At 35.5% G+C, this 15,040-nt stretch overlaps 1 protein-coding gene across 3 annotated transcripts in view; it reads right to left on the bottom strand.

The window, feature by feature from the left end:
- ANO3 (anoctamin 3) overlaps window positions 1-15,040 on the bottom strand; it is a 419,176-nt gene that overhangs the window by 154,166 nt on the left and 249,970 nt on the right. For 2 of the 3 annotated variants that reach the window (XM_047690759.1, XM_047690760.1), the window contains one exon: window positions 11,975-12,093. In XM_047690759.1, the coding sequence (XP_047546715.1) occupies window positions 11,975-12,093 (119 nt within the window). Of the gene's footprint in view, window positions 1-765; window positions 810-11,974; window positions 12,094-15,040 lie in introns of those variants that run through there. The other variant, XM_047690765.1, reaches the window with a different exon arrangement.

The following is a 15,040-nucleotide window of genomic DNA, read 5'->3' as shown; positions in this document are numbered from 1 at the left end:
GACTCTTTTAAGTGCTTACTTTTCTTTAAGAAAAGGACACTTATTTCCATATCCATTTTAAGTGCTGGAACCATAAATGCAGATTTAGAAACTGAAACTCTGATCTCCAAAGGGAAGCAGTTAATATTTTTAAACAAAGAAATTAAAATGAAGCCTGTAGAATGGAAACAATAATAATTTTACCACCTTTAAAACTGTGAAAAAGGAAAGCTAGCAGGTTGAAACATTTTGTTCCATTGCTTAAATACAGTGACTCTCACAGCGTGTCATTTGTTTACTTTAACATGTTAAGCTATGAGTTATGCTTCTTTAAGTTCAGATGTTTTTCTCAGATTTTCTATTTTGACAGAAATTATTTACTAAAATATCTTGTATAAAAATAATTTCGTAAGAACATTTTAAAAATACATACTTTTACAAATAATTGTATTTTATATATTCCTGAATCAAGAATTAATTTTACAGTAGAACTTGTGAGTAATGATTTCAATGAAACCAATAATCAAATGCATTTAAAAACAGTCAAAACTTCAGGGAGGTGCCATTTGTTTTACATGCAAGATAAACACAGATGCTCACAAGGTAACAATTTAGATCATATATTTCTTATTTTTTTAAATGCATTTCTAATATTTTGAAATAAGAGACACACTCACCCCCAATTCTGAAACCAATATCAATTATTCTTAATTGGCCTCTCTACACAGTTTTAAGAAAACAGAAAAGTAATATAGAATTCCTAGATGGATGTACTTTGAAACATACCACAGTCAGAATTCTGGGTTCAGCTGCATTTGGAATCCTTCATTGCTGACAACAGAGTTGCAAATGACAATCTTCTTTAAAGCACTCTTCAGCATGACAACAGAAAGTTCTCCCTTCCACTGCCTGCTTTTTTTCCATTAGCTAGAGTGTTACATACTGAATGCTGCATGAAGCATTTGACTGGAGGGTTTTTAGACAACTCTTTAAATGCCTGAGTCTGAATAATGATTTAAAAAAAAAAAAAACCCTCATCTCTTTATAAGAACTTCTCATTGTTTTTTTCTTTCTTTCTTTCTTTTTTTTTTTAATTGATTTAAGAGGGTTGGCTTGAGGGTGGGGTTAGAGGTTCCTGTGTCACTGGTTAATAGCTTCTATGGATGATTCACCTAAGTGACATTTAGTCATATAATGTCAGTGACATTTTGATAATTTTACTGTCAATTTTTAATAATCTATTGCACCTTCTTATGTTATTTGAATGAGTTGGGAGATTAACATAAAAGGTGGGAGGTATGTTTCAGTTTGAATAATAGTGGTCTGGCAAAGAGAACTAACGTTTTTATTGGTGAGCCAGTAGATGTTTTTGATAGCCGAATGGTGTTCACTAGGATTTCCTTTTCTTTCTTTCTTTCTTTTTTTTTTTTTACCCCCAGCTTTTCAAGGAAATTTGCCTTATTTTCTTATTCATGGTGGAAAGGTACAATAGAAACCTTCGTGGTTTCTGAAAACTCCTGCATCCATTAAACTTGGCAATATGCATCATACTGGCTCTGGGCTGCATACAGTGAAGTGATTATAATCTGGAAGCAATAGAAGTAACTTTTACCTAAAAATAAATAAACAAATAAATAAAATTGAACATTTTCGTCCCTCTCTGGTTAATATTCACATGATGAGATGCAACAGAAGATTACATTTATTTCTGTCAAGAAAGCCTCCACAGGACAGCTTGTAATTGGGACTGACAAGACACCGAAGAAACAGCCAACTACTGGATATGGTCTTGGATTAATCAACGTACTTAAAAATTGATTTTCTGGTAAGCCACAAAATAGGAAAGTTTAACCTCACACAATAGTTTGAAACCTTTAAACCACAAAGGGTAGATTACTATAATCTCTGTATTTAAACTGCCTGTGGCGTCAAGGGATTAATCAAATTGCCCAGGTATCCATGACAGAGACCCTATCTGAGCTCTTCATTTGTATCTTATAAGGAATTCAACAGCAATGACTCAATTAAAAAAAAGTCCACAAGCATCAGAAATCATTTAATACATAGAGCAGTGCTTTATTTTTGTTGATGTTTTCTTTTCTTTAAAGAGTGACAGCTGCTTGAAATATTCGTATTTTGATGGGCTCATTGGGTGAGATTAAGAAGTCTGCATGTTGGTGGGAACGGAGGAAAAGGACAAGGGAAGACCAAGGGCGAGAAACGGCACAGAAGGGACGAGTATTTTATAGTTTAAAGGATCTGAGCACAGGTGTCTCAGTTTTATTATATTTTTTCTTAAGCATAAAATATTGAGGAAAACACAAAATTCATGGTCTCTAGTGCATAAGATCATTCATTCCCCCAGTAATGTGAACCTGTTCTCTAACTACCTAATGCACTTGTCTCATGGCTTCTACAGCCCTTGAGCATACCTCCATTCAGTATAACATAGCCAATGCTTTACAGTGTGCTGGACTCTATACAATTCCCAGCCATATACGAACGGGGAAATCACTTGGTCATTCCGAGCCTCCATTTCCACACCTATGAGATGGGAATAAAAACAGACTCTACCTTTTTAGAATGGTTGTGACGCTAAAACAATACAGGTCATCAACAAAATCCCTGAATAGTCCTTAATAAAGATTAGCCATTGTAGTTATTTAATATTAGCATTATTATTATTATTATTTTAAATTTATTTATTTGACAGACAGAGATCACAAGTAGGCAGAGAGTCAGACAGAGAGAGAAGGGGAAGCAGGTTCCCTGCTGAGCAGACAGCCTGATACGGGGCTCCATCCCAGGACCCTGAGATCATGACCTGAACCGAAGGCAGAGGCTTTAACCCACTGAGCCACCCAGGTGCTCCTAATATTAGCATTATTATTATTAATGTTCCAACTCCCAATCCTGTGCTCCTTCCACTGCATACATAACCTGGAGGGCCTGGAGGTGGGATAGTAAGGAGGCAAATTTGACTTTAAATGTGTTCAAATAACATTAGTTTTGATGTGGCTTCTCTGCCAGCCTTCATGTCTAAGCAGAGAAGTGGTTTGATGTGAGCCTATCATTGATCAAATGTATAAATGTCAAGTAGAACAATTATCTAAACAATTTAACCGGTATGCTGACACACTAATTTACTGAGTTTACTTTCACATCCCATAAACGCATGCACAAAGTCTGCAGACAAGTTATTGCAGCTCTTATTTTAGAGCTAAGTACTCCAGGGAGGCTTAGGCAAAAGATCTCCCAAGATGAGCTCTTAAGTTCTCATGGAGAAAACCAGTAAGTTGATGATTCAGGAAGCCTCCTATAGGTCTTATTACCTAAACATTAGTGTCAGGAGAAAGAAAATATCTGTGCATCTTTTTTGTTTACTTGTACTGGCTATGAAATAAGACTTCCTAAGTAGGCATATCTTTTCCTATATAGCTTCGAAAGAAACTAAAGACATCAACCTCATCAAATTCATCCTTCACCTAAATCTACTCTCATAACTAAAATGTCTCCATGTCCTGATTTTTTACCCCTCTGTTCCACTGTTCTAGACATAGCTGTTGAGCTATTTGTCTGTCTGTCTTTCTTTTCTTTCTTTCTTTCTTTCTTTCTTTCTTTTTTTTTCTGATAGACAAGGGGAGTTCCCATTCTATATAGGAGATGCATTTGAAAATATTTCATCCACTGATTATTCTGTAACCACCAAGGAATATACACACCTTCTCTCTTGTGGCTACTTTCCTGAAGTTTAGTAATATTCAGTTGAAACAAACTCCTTGCCTTTTTACTTAGTTAATTATTGATGCAAAAGTAAATTACAAGCAGGTCAATCAATTCCTAGGATCTCGTGAGTTAGCCATACAGGGAGTAAAAAGCAGAGAGGTGTCTGGGTGTCTCAGTCAGTTGGGCAGCCTCTTGATTTTGGCTCAGGTCATGAGCTCAGGGTCGTGGGATCGAGCCCCTCATCAGGCCCCACGCTCAGCAGGGAGTCTGCTTCAAGATTCTCTCTCCCTCTCCCTGCTTGCTCACTCTTTCTCTCTAAAATAAATAAATAAATCTTTAAAAAAATAAAGCAGAGCTACCTACTTCAGAGCAATGTTTTAAGGGTTTACAAAGGTGTGATTAATATGCAGGTATACATCTTACAGTTCACTGTAAGTCAGTGAAACTACAGTCCGAAAGGCACAGGGTTCAGGAATCAAAGAGACACGATATAATCCCACTGTATTCCTGTCTAGCTCAGAGACTAGACAAGAAAACTTTACATCTTTAACTTTTATTTTCTTCATTAGTAAAATGAGACTACTACTCTCACTGAGCTATGGGAAGTTATGAGATAACGCATACAAAGTGTTTACCACAGCTTCTGGTATAAGTGACCAATGCATAATGGGGGACAAACTGAAAGGCTAATTATGATGGTTACCAGACCACAGAGATGAAGTCCTGAACTGTTCTTCTCTCGCTAGTGTAGCAAGCAGAAGCATAGTTTCAGGAAACAAAATCATCTTATTTTTCAAATCTTGCCTTAGTCATTCATCAACTATGTAAAATTTTTAAATGGGGATAATACGATAATACCTATGGCTTAAATTTAAGAATATATGAAATAAGAATTAGGCCATTTGAAATCTACCACCCAGTGAAAAGACTATAAAAATTTGTTGTGTATAATTCTGAATACTTTCTCAATAAGAGATATTTTGATATAATTGATATCAAACCGTACATGTTGCTTTTTATAACAACCTTCTTATATAATCACGTTATGACCATTTCCCATCATTCTTAACTACTCTGAAAGTTTATTATTCAATTTTCTTATTTTTTTTTAATTTTACCTTTTACTCTCAAACATTTAAGTGTTTAGTCCCCCTCAACCCCTCACAAACTGCCATGTGAGAAACATTCTTAAACATAATTATATGGGCTAACATCTAATTATACTTCCAGATAAATTATTAGAAGTGGGTCAAAAGGTAAGATTATTTTAAGTTTTTTAATCCTTATTGATAAACTGTTTTCCAGAAAATGAGGATTAAAATACACATCTACCAACAGGCAATAAGAAGTAATAGTTTACAGTGTCAATACTACTTTTTCAAATGATTTTTTTTTGAAGATTTTATTTATTTATTTGACAGAGATCACAAGTAGGCAGAGAGAGAGAGAGAGAGAGAGAGGAGGAAGCAGGCTCTCCACTGAGCAGAGAGCCCAACGCGGGGCTCGATCCCAGGACCCTGAGATCATGACCTGAGCTGAAGGCAGAGGCTCAACCACTGAGCCACTCAGGCGCCCCAATACTACTTTTTCAAAACTCTTTTTTAATTTGATTCACAAAAACATTGTGGATATTTGTCTTTCTGCAATTGCTAGTACTGCTAATAGTTTTGTGTTAAAATATACTGCTTTTCAATTTTTTTCACTCTTGAATTTATCAATTATATAATTATATCTTTGTAAATTAAAAATATGAACTATTCCTTGGCCTGTGTATTTTCTACTCTGTCAGCTCATTATCATATCTTAAGTTTATCCCACTCTAACTTTTTTGTAACTTTGACACTGATTAGTATGTAAATAATCAAATCTATCAAGGCTTCCATGATCGATTTCATTGTGGGTTTAAAAAGACCATTTGGAAAGGTCATTTTACTATTCTGTGATTAGGGGGAAAAATGCTTATTTTATATTTAGGTACTCATTGTGAGTTTACTAACTATTTAGCTCTTCAATAATTTATCTTGGTATAAGATATGCAGCAGGCATTAAAAATAGTTTAACCCCTTAATGACCTAGTAGTGTGAGAACATTTGCACATTTTTTGAAAGACCAATATATCATCACTGATATGAAATGCTGCCTTTATCATAACGCACACCACACACACACACACACACACACACACACACACACCCCAAGTTTAGGTTTAAGTCAGTTACAGAAGCCTTCTGTAAGGCTTCTAGAAAATCTTCTACTAAATCTTCTGTAAAATCTATACTAGCAATCAGCTAGTGTAGCACAAGTCCCCAGCACTCACTAGGGAAGGCTTCTGACAGTCAAAGTAAGTACTTAAAAGGCACAAGGAAAGAAGATGCCTTGTATGGTTGCAGGGAGGATAATGCTTTCCTCTGTATCAGAGGAAGACTCTGCAGACAAGACCAAGCAGCCTGGAAAGAAGTCTTCTTATACAAGGCAAAAAAATAAATAAATAAATAAACTTAAGATGCTGGCCAAAAAAGATGAACAAGCCAAGATAACTTGCTGTATGTTCCATAATATATATAAAAATTAAATATTTAGGACACCATTTCCCATAATGGTATTATTAAATAAAAATATTACTTCAGGTCCTAAAGTTATGTAACTATTGGGATTTTCCTTAGAAACTGACTATCCCAATAAATGCAAATAATTAGTATTTAACTTCATATATAATCTTGTCAATTAAGGCAGTCCCATAGGGCTGAGTTTAATCATTTATCTAACAGTTGAAGTCATCATTATCTCACAATTGCTAGGAAAAAAATACACAAGTTCAGAATGCTAATGATCCCTGTGGATTATCTGGAGGCAAAGAGCTACTGAAGTACATGAAATAGTTGCTGATGTCCATGTGAAAGGTACATAATGCAGGAGACTGCAGAGGTCACTCTCACCTTCTCCAACACATGATGTGTCTCCAGCTTTGACAGAAAATTATTTCTGTTACTAGTTGAATTAAAGATAAACATCATCTGCCAATGCCAGTTAACATAGTCTAACTGAATGGCTTTGAAATCTAAATTTAATGAACTACTAAAATATTCATGTCAAGATTTTCCTGATCCATACCTTTTCCTGTCTATTTTGATACCCGGCATCCTTTAAGAGGAGAAGTCACTGTAATTTGGAATATAGATTCATATTCCCAGACTCATTCATTATTGGTAACACCTGCAATGATTTTCAGCATCCTGAGGGACAGGAGCAGCAAGAAATTCCTCATTAATGTCCACTGCAGAAACCACGGTTCTGCTTCACAGATTTGTTCCTTCTCACCTAAACTAACTATAGATGTTCCCTGCAAATTACCCACATCTAGAGACCTCAGCTACTGTGTAGGACATGGCTCTTTGACAGAGAGGGATTTTGCTTCCAAGGATCATCCAGCTGGCTATAGGATCTTATCTTTAATTATAATTCACAAGGCTCTCGATATTAATGAGACGGAAAAAGGCAATACTTACCAAAACTGTTTTAAAAACAATCCCTCTCTATTCTAGAACTTTGCCTGCAGTTAGCAGGTGCTTCAGTCTATGGATTTATAGAACTTTTCCTTTTTTTACATTACAATTTGCTTCCTGAAATTTCTTGTCCACGTAGGTGTGACAGAGACTTTTTGTCAAAATGTAAAAAAAGAAACAAATTTGCCTTTTAAAAAATAGCTCTTCACCAATTTTAGTGGGTATTTGTGATTGCTAATTATATACCCATAGTTCCAACTGAAGGTAATCTTGGAATTCTACCCTGATTTAATGCTATCACAAAGAAAATCCTTTTGTAAACAGAGGTTTTGTTTTGTTTTGTTTTGTTTTTCTAAGATAACAATATCAAAATGTTTTAGATAGTCTGGCTTGATACTATGTTATTTAGGTTATGACATTTAAAACATACTGGGGCTCTGTAGAGTGAAATTGGTAATATGAGTATGCTTCAGGAAAACCCAGGGACAATTTTTCAAATCTCAGTAATTGAGGAAGAATTCACTTTATGTTAACAATCAACTGGTATCAGCCAACAGGTTATCCTTTAACATTTATGGCTGCATCCATTACCTACTGCCGAGAAACAAATCATCAGCAACAGTTTTCATTTAGACAGTGATTCTGTGGGTAGGCTGGGCCCAGCTGGGTAGTTCTGATCTCAGCAGGGCTTTTACAGGTCTGAGTTTCTTGGTCTTTGTCACTGAATTCTCTCACACCTCTGCTTCAGTTGGGGCAACTGTGCTCACGGGGCCCTGATCCACATGACTCATCCTTAGACAGGCTAGTTCATGCTAGAGGCAGAGTCCCAAGACAAAGAATGCAAGTGCAAAATCTTTTGAGTCTAAGGTTCAGCGTTGGCACATTGTCACTTCTGCAGCATTCTCCTAGCCAAATCAAAGCCCAAGGCCATCCTAATGATTATATCTCTCGATGAAAGATGCTGTAATGTCTCATTGAAAATAGAGTGGATATGAGGAAGAAAGACTGCGGCCTATTTTCCATCTACTACAGTGTCTTTGAGTTATTTAAATATGGCTCCTACCAAAAAGCCTGAATCTAGCTAAATCAGGACTTATCCCATAGTTAGTGTCATCTCTCATTTCTAGAGCCTCTTAGCTTTCTCCATTTATAGGCACACATCCTGTAGTGCACCCTAATATCTGGAGAGCAAAACCTGTCTATGTGTGCCATATTTCTCTTTTCTACAAATGGCCAGATTTTGCACATACTAGCTTCTAAATAAATAAAATAAATATTAACTACTATTTACTATTACTTTATCAATACCACTTCATCATAGTTGATATATCAATATCATAGCTGTTTTTATTTTCTAAAATATTGAAGTATTTTGGTATAAATGACATACCAAGTGTTCAAAATTTGTTCTGTTCTGTTTTGTTTTGTTTTAGAGAGAAAGAGAGTGAAAGTGAGTGGGGGAAGGCCGAAGGAGAGGGAGAATCTTAAGTAGGCTCCATGCCTAGCATGGAGCCTGATGCTGAGATCATGACCTGAGCTGAAATCAAGAGTTACATGTTTAGGGGTGCCTGGGTGGCTCAGTGGGTTAAGCCTCTGCCTTTAGCTTAGGTCATGATCCCAGGGTCCTGGGATCGAGCCCCGCATCGGGCTCTCTGCTCAGCGGGGAGCCTGCTTCCTCCTCTCTCTCTGCCTGCCTCTCTGCCTACTTGTGATTTCTGACTGTCAAATAAATGAATAAAATGTTAAAAAAAAAAGAGTTACATATTTAACTCACTGAGCCATTCAGGTAGTTCACGACCTAAAGTAAAGTATCATAAGGATACAACTAATTGTTCTGAAACTTAATTTTAGAACAAGCTATAGTGCCTTACAAATGCACTTAGCTTACTAAATTATCATAAGCAGTGGACATGGGATCAAAATTTAAACTCACCACACTGACCCAAGATCATTCAGGAAGCATTTGGACAATAGTTGATGAATCAAACACTCCAGACATTTCTAGACTTGCTTGTCTGTTTTTACGGACAATGAGATGAGCTCAACAGACTTCCTCATAAATTCAATGTAAGATACCACCTTGGAGGATTTGGAATTATTTCCTATGAACCTAGTTTATAGCTCATGGCAAATTTTGTTGGAAAGCTCCATTTGTTTTTCTGTAATCCCAAACAGAATATGGCATATCATTACTCACAATATAGTAGTTTATATTAGCAGTCACTTTCCCCTGGGATTTGTGCTCCCTTCCTGTTGACTCTATAACCTTGTTCTGTCATGTCTAAAATAATTCCGTTGCAAATGAGTAACTTTTGTAAAGATATAAAATATCAAATGCATTGCATCTTATGCATAAGACCTGTTGCAACCAGTACAATTATCCCAACCAAATAACGTGTGAGGTAAGATCTTCAGCCACGAAATTTATACGTATGTTAATATATGCTAATTAAACAATATGAAAGTTGCTGTCTATAGCACAAAAATGAGGAAATCTTGTTAATTTCATAAGGTCTATCTTAAAATGTATATAATCTAATATATACACACTAATATGTGTATAAATACCCATATCATTTAGTGGTGGGATGGAGTAAGAGGAAGGTTGACAAATTTATAAGGGGAAGTATATCTAAATACCAAATGGTATAGTCCAAATGGTACAAATATAGGTTACTGCTCTTTGAGCTTCCCTGTGACAAATGTACACAAATAACATATTCTAAGGAGATTATTTTGCCCTTCATTTGTACATAAGCAAGTAAACAGTTAATGGCTTTCAAACACTTTATTCTTTTTGTCACAAGACCACTTGTTCAAATGGAATTTATGCTGTGCTCTAACCTATGAAAGGACAAAAGTAGACATATTTTAATAGAAGCTAAAAGAATGAGTCTAAAAACATTCAGGAGATGCATTACTTTTTTTTTTTTTCTTTTCACATTTTGAGTAGAAGTGCAATAGCAGGAAAGTATGTATTTGGGCAGATTCATTAAGACATTACACTAGCATTTCTTGGATTGAACAACTGTGGTCTGTTATCATCACACACCATTCTCTTATTTTAACATTAAAAATAAAATATGCATGCAGGTTTAACTATTCTTTTTTTTTTTATAAGATTTATTTATTTAGTTGAGAAGCAGAGAGAGAAAAAGCAAGAGAAGGGGCGGGGGCAGAGAGACTCAGTCTCCCTGTGAGTGCAGAGCCTAATCTGGGGCTTGGTCCCACGACCCTGAGATCATGACCTGAGCTGAAATCAAGAGGAGGCTGCTTAACTAACTATGCCACCCAGATACCCCTTAACTATTTCTTCTTAACTTTCATATTCTACAGTTCAAGTCTAGTCAAAGTGAGACTGAGAAATGGCTACTCTTGAATAGAAATGACATGGCAGGTATCTTTGGTGAATGTGGTAAATTCTAGGGAAGCAGATAAGACAGAGTTTATTTAATCTTAGTTCCTTTTCTAATTATTTAAATCATACTATGTTTGTCTTCTTATTGGTGCTATGGAGATCTTGAGGAACAACATCTGGGTTTTTTTCTCAGTATTTCTGATAACTCCTCCTTCTCTCAGGTGACTTGGAATAATGGTTTACAGATAGCAGAAACATTCTAAACACCATGTTGATCTGACAGACACAGGAAAGCAGATGAAGTAAACAGAGGGTAGATGAACCCCTGATTTGTAAAGATAATCTAAGAATTATTGGCACAAAATACTGACCCCACTTAACATAAACAAAAGAGGAATGAAGAAATTTGACATCAGCATTTATTTCTACATCTATTTATTAATGTTGGTCTAATTTATGAGAGTAATATTTAAATTTTGTCATGTTTTTTTCTCTGATGTTTTAGTGGTGACTAATGAAGGGATTTGCAAAATTAATCCAGGCCAAACCAATCAAGTATTAGAGAAATACTTTTTCAAAGATGAGACTATTTGCCATGCAGTGACAGTGAAAGCTAAGTCATTCCCTGCGTTAAACTGCAAATTTCTTTTACAAAGGCATTCCCACTTTAATCAATAGAAAATAATGGGGAAGAAGAAAAAGTGGGCTTAGACTGAGCCAGATATTTCCTTGAAAATACCAAAAAGGGATAGTATTTGGTATTGAATGACCAAACTCAGATGCTTTGAAGAGTCCACAAAATCATTTTGTTTGTGGGATGAAGGCATTGCTGCAGCCAGGGTTTTTAAAATCTGAACTCTAGCCCAGTTACCCATCTGCTGATGGACTAGAGTTTCAATGAGGTATTCTCAGCTTCCAGGTTGTTATAAAAACCTGCTATATAGTTAGTCTTTCCTATGCTCTAAATACTTTCACACGGTTTTCTCAGGCACTCATCAAAGAATTCTGTCAAGCAGACAACATAATACAACTTTACAGATGAGAAAAACAATGCTCAGCAACTTTAATTAACCTGCTCAAATGATCACAAATAGTAAGGCATGGAACTAGAATTCAAATCTGGGTCCTTTCCATGCTCTCGTGAAATCAAGCTGTCTTTCAAAAAGTATGAAAAAATAAGTTAATAACCCTCTAAAGGTTAATTTTATGTTTCAGAATTTAAAAAAAAGTTGATAACATAAAGCAATATGATGTCTACATACAACTTTCCACCTTTAAGTCCTTAAAAATACATATTAACCTGTGTGCCCTCTTCTCTCCAGCACAATATATATTAATATTGAAAAGAATTGAAAGGTTTTAGAAATGTTACTTTCAAGTGACTTATTGATAGTTTAGTTTGTATTACCTTAGACAATTTTGCCTTGGATTCAGAGTTATCTTTGGGAACAGAGTCTTTGATTAGCCGAGATCGGTCATAATTAGCATGTTCTGATTCATCCATGTAATCCTTATCTTTCCCTAGAGCTAGAAAAGAGAAAGAGAAAATTATATCCACTTTTATCCTTCTTCTTTTTCTCTCTCTTTAAATGTACTAATCTCTCTTTTATTCAAGCTTTTCCAAGGTTTAGCAAGTATAACTTTCTTATGACCCATCTATCCAAAAAGTAAGCAAAAAAATAAATAAATAAAAGAAAAAAAGGGCAGTAGAGTAACATGAAAGCTTCCCTGTAGTGGATTAATAATGAAACTACAGTAACTTTCATAAAAAATAAATGCATCTCTGCTGTTTAGTGGACTTAAACTTTTTGAAAATAAAATTAGAACCATGCAAACTTATCATCTCTTTTGAACATGAAGATAAAGATATTTTTTTAAAGATTGTATTTGCTTATTTCAGAGCGAGAGGAGGAGTGAGTGAGTGAGAGAGCACAAACAGGGGGATCTGCAGAGGGAAAAGGAGAAGCAGGCTCCCTGCCTAGCACGGAGCCCTACCTGGAGCCCTATTCCAGGACCCTGAGATCATGACTTGAGCCAAAGGCAGACAAGCCCACCCTACTGAACCACCCAGGTGCCCCAGATAAAGGTATTTCTAAAAACTCAATAGATTCCCAAGCATTTATTTGCTTAATTAAAAACTGTATGTATTTTGAGAATTTGTTTTCTTAAAAGTTGGAAAGTTTTCTAAATGTGAATTTAACTGAAATGTGACAGAAGTCTGAGGAATCATAGAAGCAATTCTCAAAAACGTTACAAGAAAAAACTTTTTAAAAATATAAGATTGAAATGAAACTACAGCTGCAAATAAGAAGAGAATACTGAAAACTAATTACCACTAGAATTATAAAAAGGGTAGGCCCTTGTAAGAATATATATGAACAATAAACAAGCTATAATCAATGCAATAGTATAAAACAAGAAACCTCTATGGGTCTGTCAGTCCAACCAAAGATTGCTGACATGCTTCACGCAATTTGTATTCCGTGTGATAGAAGTACCTCTTCGAGTTCAAACACAGACAAAATCGAATATATTTAGCCTTTTCAAATAAATGAAAATGTTTTGGAGAGCTATTTTATTCCATCTGTTAACACCTATCAAACATAAATTCTGACATAGACAACTATGTATAATGCTTTAAAGACTTCAATCATTTGATGTAGTATTAGAATAGAAAATTGTTTATAATATATGCACTAATGTCTTTTATTAGGAATCTTAAAATCTGCTATAGCATATATTATGCCATGTACAGCTAGACTATCAGAATCTGAGTAGTGATATGAATTAAGACTGGACAGGTAATATTATGTCGTAGTATGTTATTAATTGCCAATTATGTTTAAATGCTCTAAGCACTTAGGATTAAAACCAGAACTACTAAAAATAGCTAACACTGATTGATGGTTAACAGTTGTTGAGTATATTCTAAGAGCCAGAAACTTTACAGGTATTATTTCCTTTATTCCCCATAACATCTGTACAAATGTGGGTATGGTTTTTACCTACATTAAACAGTAAATAAATTAAAGCAGATGGAGATTAAGTATCATGCCAAAGTCACTAATTTAGTAAAGAGTGCATCTAGAACTCAAACACATCCAGATCTGACTCCAAAGCTGACATTTGTAAATATACTATTATGTTTTCCCTAGATTTAAGAAGATTGCATTTTATTCATTTAACAATTATTTATTAAACACCCATGATATGCCAGACATAGTTTTAAGAGTTGGAAATGTAACAGCGAACAGAATCCTGCCTTCAGAGAACGTTCAGTCCAAGGAGAAAAACAATAAATGACACAAATTAAGGAAATAGTATGTTTTGTGGTCAGTGCACTAGAAAGTAGAGGGCAGAAAAGAAGGACAGAGGTGTCACAGGTGTGAACGAGGGTGCTCTTTTAGTACAGAGAATCTTAGTAACATTTGAGCAAAGATGCAGGAAAATGAAGCAGTAAGTCACACAGGTAACTGGGGGAAGAATGGTATAGACGGAAGGAAAAAAAGTGTAAAACCTGGACTTGTTCTGAATGGGTGTCAGATGAGTGAAAAAAACCCGGAAATTTTGGAGTTAATTTTTTGGATCAGTTACCTAAACCCCATCATGTTCAGCTTGCTGGTTTGTAAGGCACAAGAGTTTCGCTCTTTTTTGAGGCCAGTAGGTTTTTTCCTTTTATCTTCTGTCTCTTTCCTTACCTTTCTCCTTGTCTCCTTATCTTTCCCTCCTTCTCTCTCTCTCCCCATCCTTTTCTTTCTTTTGATATTGGAGACACAGGAAGAGACCTTTGTGATTAAATGGCAGTAGGTAAATGGGCAGCGAAAGCTGGGAGCACAAACCACCCTGCAGGTCACAGTACTGCGGTTCAGCCTAAATTTGCCCAGTTCTCTCCCTGGCAGTCTCTCTTCTCATCTGTAAAGAGGTTTTTGAAGACGGTCTCAAAGGGTCTTCCTCTATGCTCTAACAACTGTGTGATTACTTACTTAATGTTTACAAGAGATAATGCAATCTATGTTAATACATCTCATTTACCACGGAATACAAGAAATACAATGTATAGAAGTTTTCCACTCATTTAAACCTTATTCCATTCACAGTTACATTTTCTGGGCAGAAATTTTTATATTTTGTTTTGCTTAATTTTAATTCAATTTAGTTTTCTCTTCTTTTTCTTTAATTCCTATAATACAAATATTCCTGGAACAGGAACATCCTTACATCATCATCTTGTTGGAAGAAAGCTCAGTTTTGAAAGTCTTGCCAAATGCTACCAACTTCATGAAAGCTTCTCAGATCCTCTCCTCCTTCCTGCCCCAAAGCTCCAAATAAAATGGACCATTTTCTCTCCTGAATTCCATCACATTTGGTTTTCCCCTCCTTTTCTTTCTCTTTCTCTTCTTTCTTTCCTTCCTTCCTTTCTTTTTGTGATTCTTTTTACTTTTCTGAATTTAGACAAAATTATTCCAGGACTATG

This window comes from Lutra lutra, chromosome 10 (genome assembly GCF_902655055.1).
Source record: "Lutra lutra chromosome 10, mLutLut1.2, whole genome shotgun sequence".
NCBI classification, from domain to species: Eukaryota; Metazoa; Chordata; class Mammalia; order Carnivora; family Mustelidae; genus Lutra; species Lutra lutra.
Note: the sequence above shows the minus strand (reverse complement) of the source record. Positions and strands in the feature narration are given on the sequence as shown.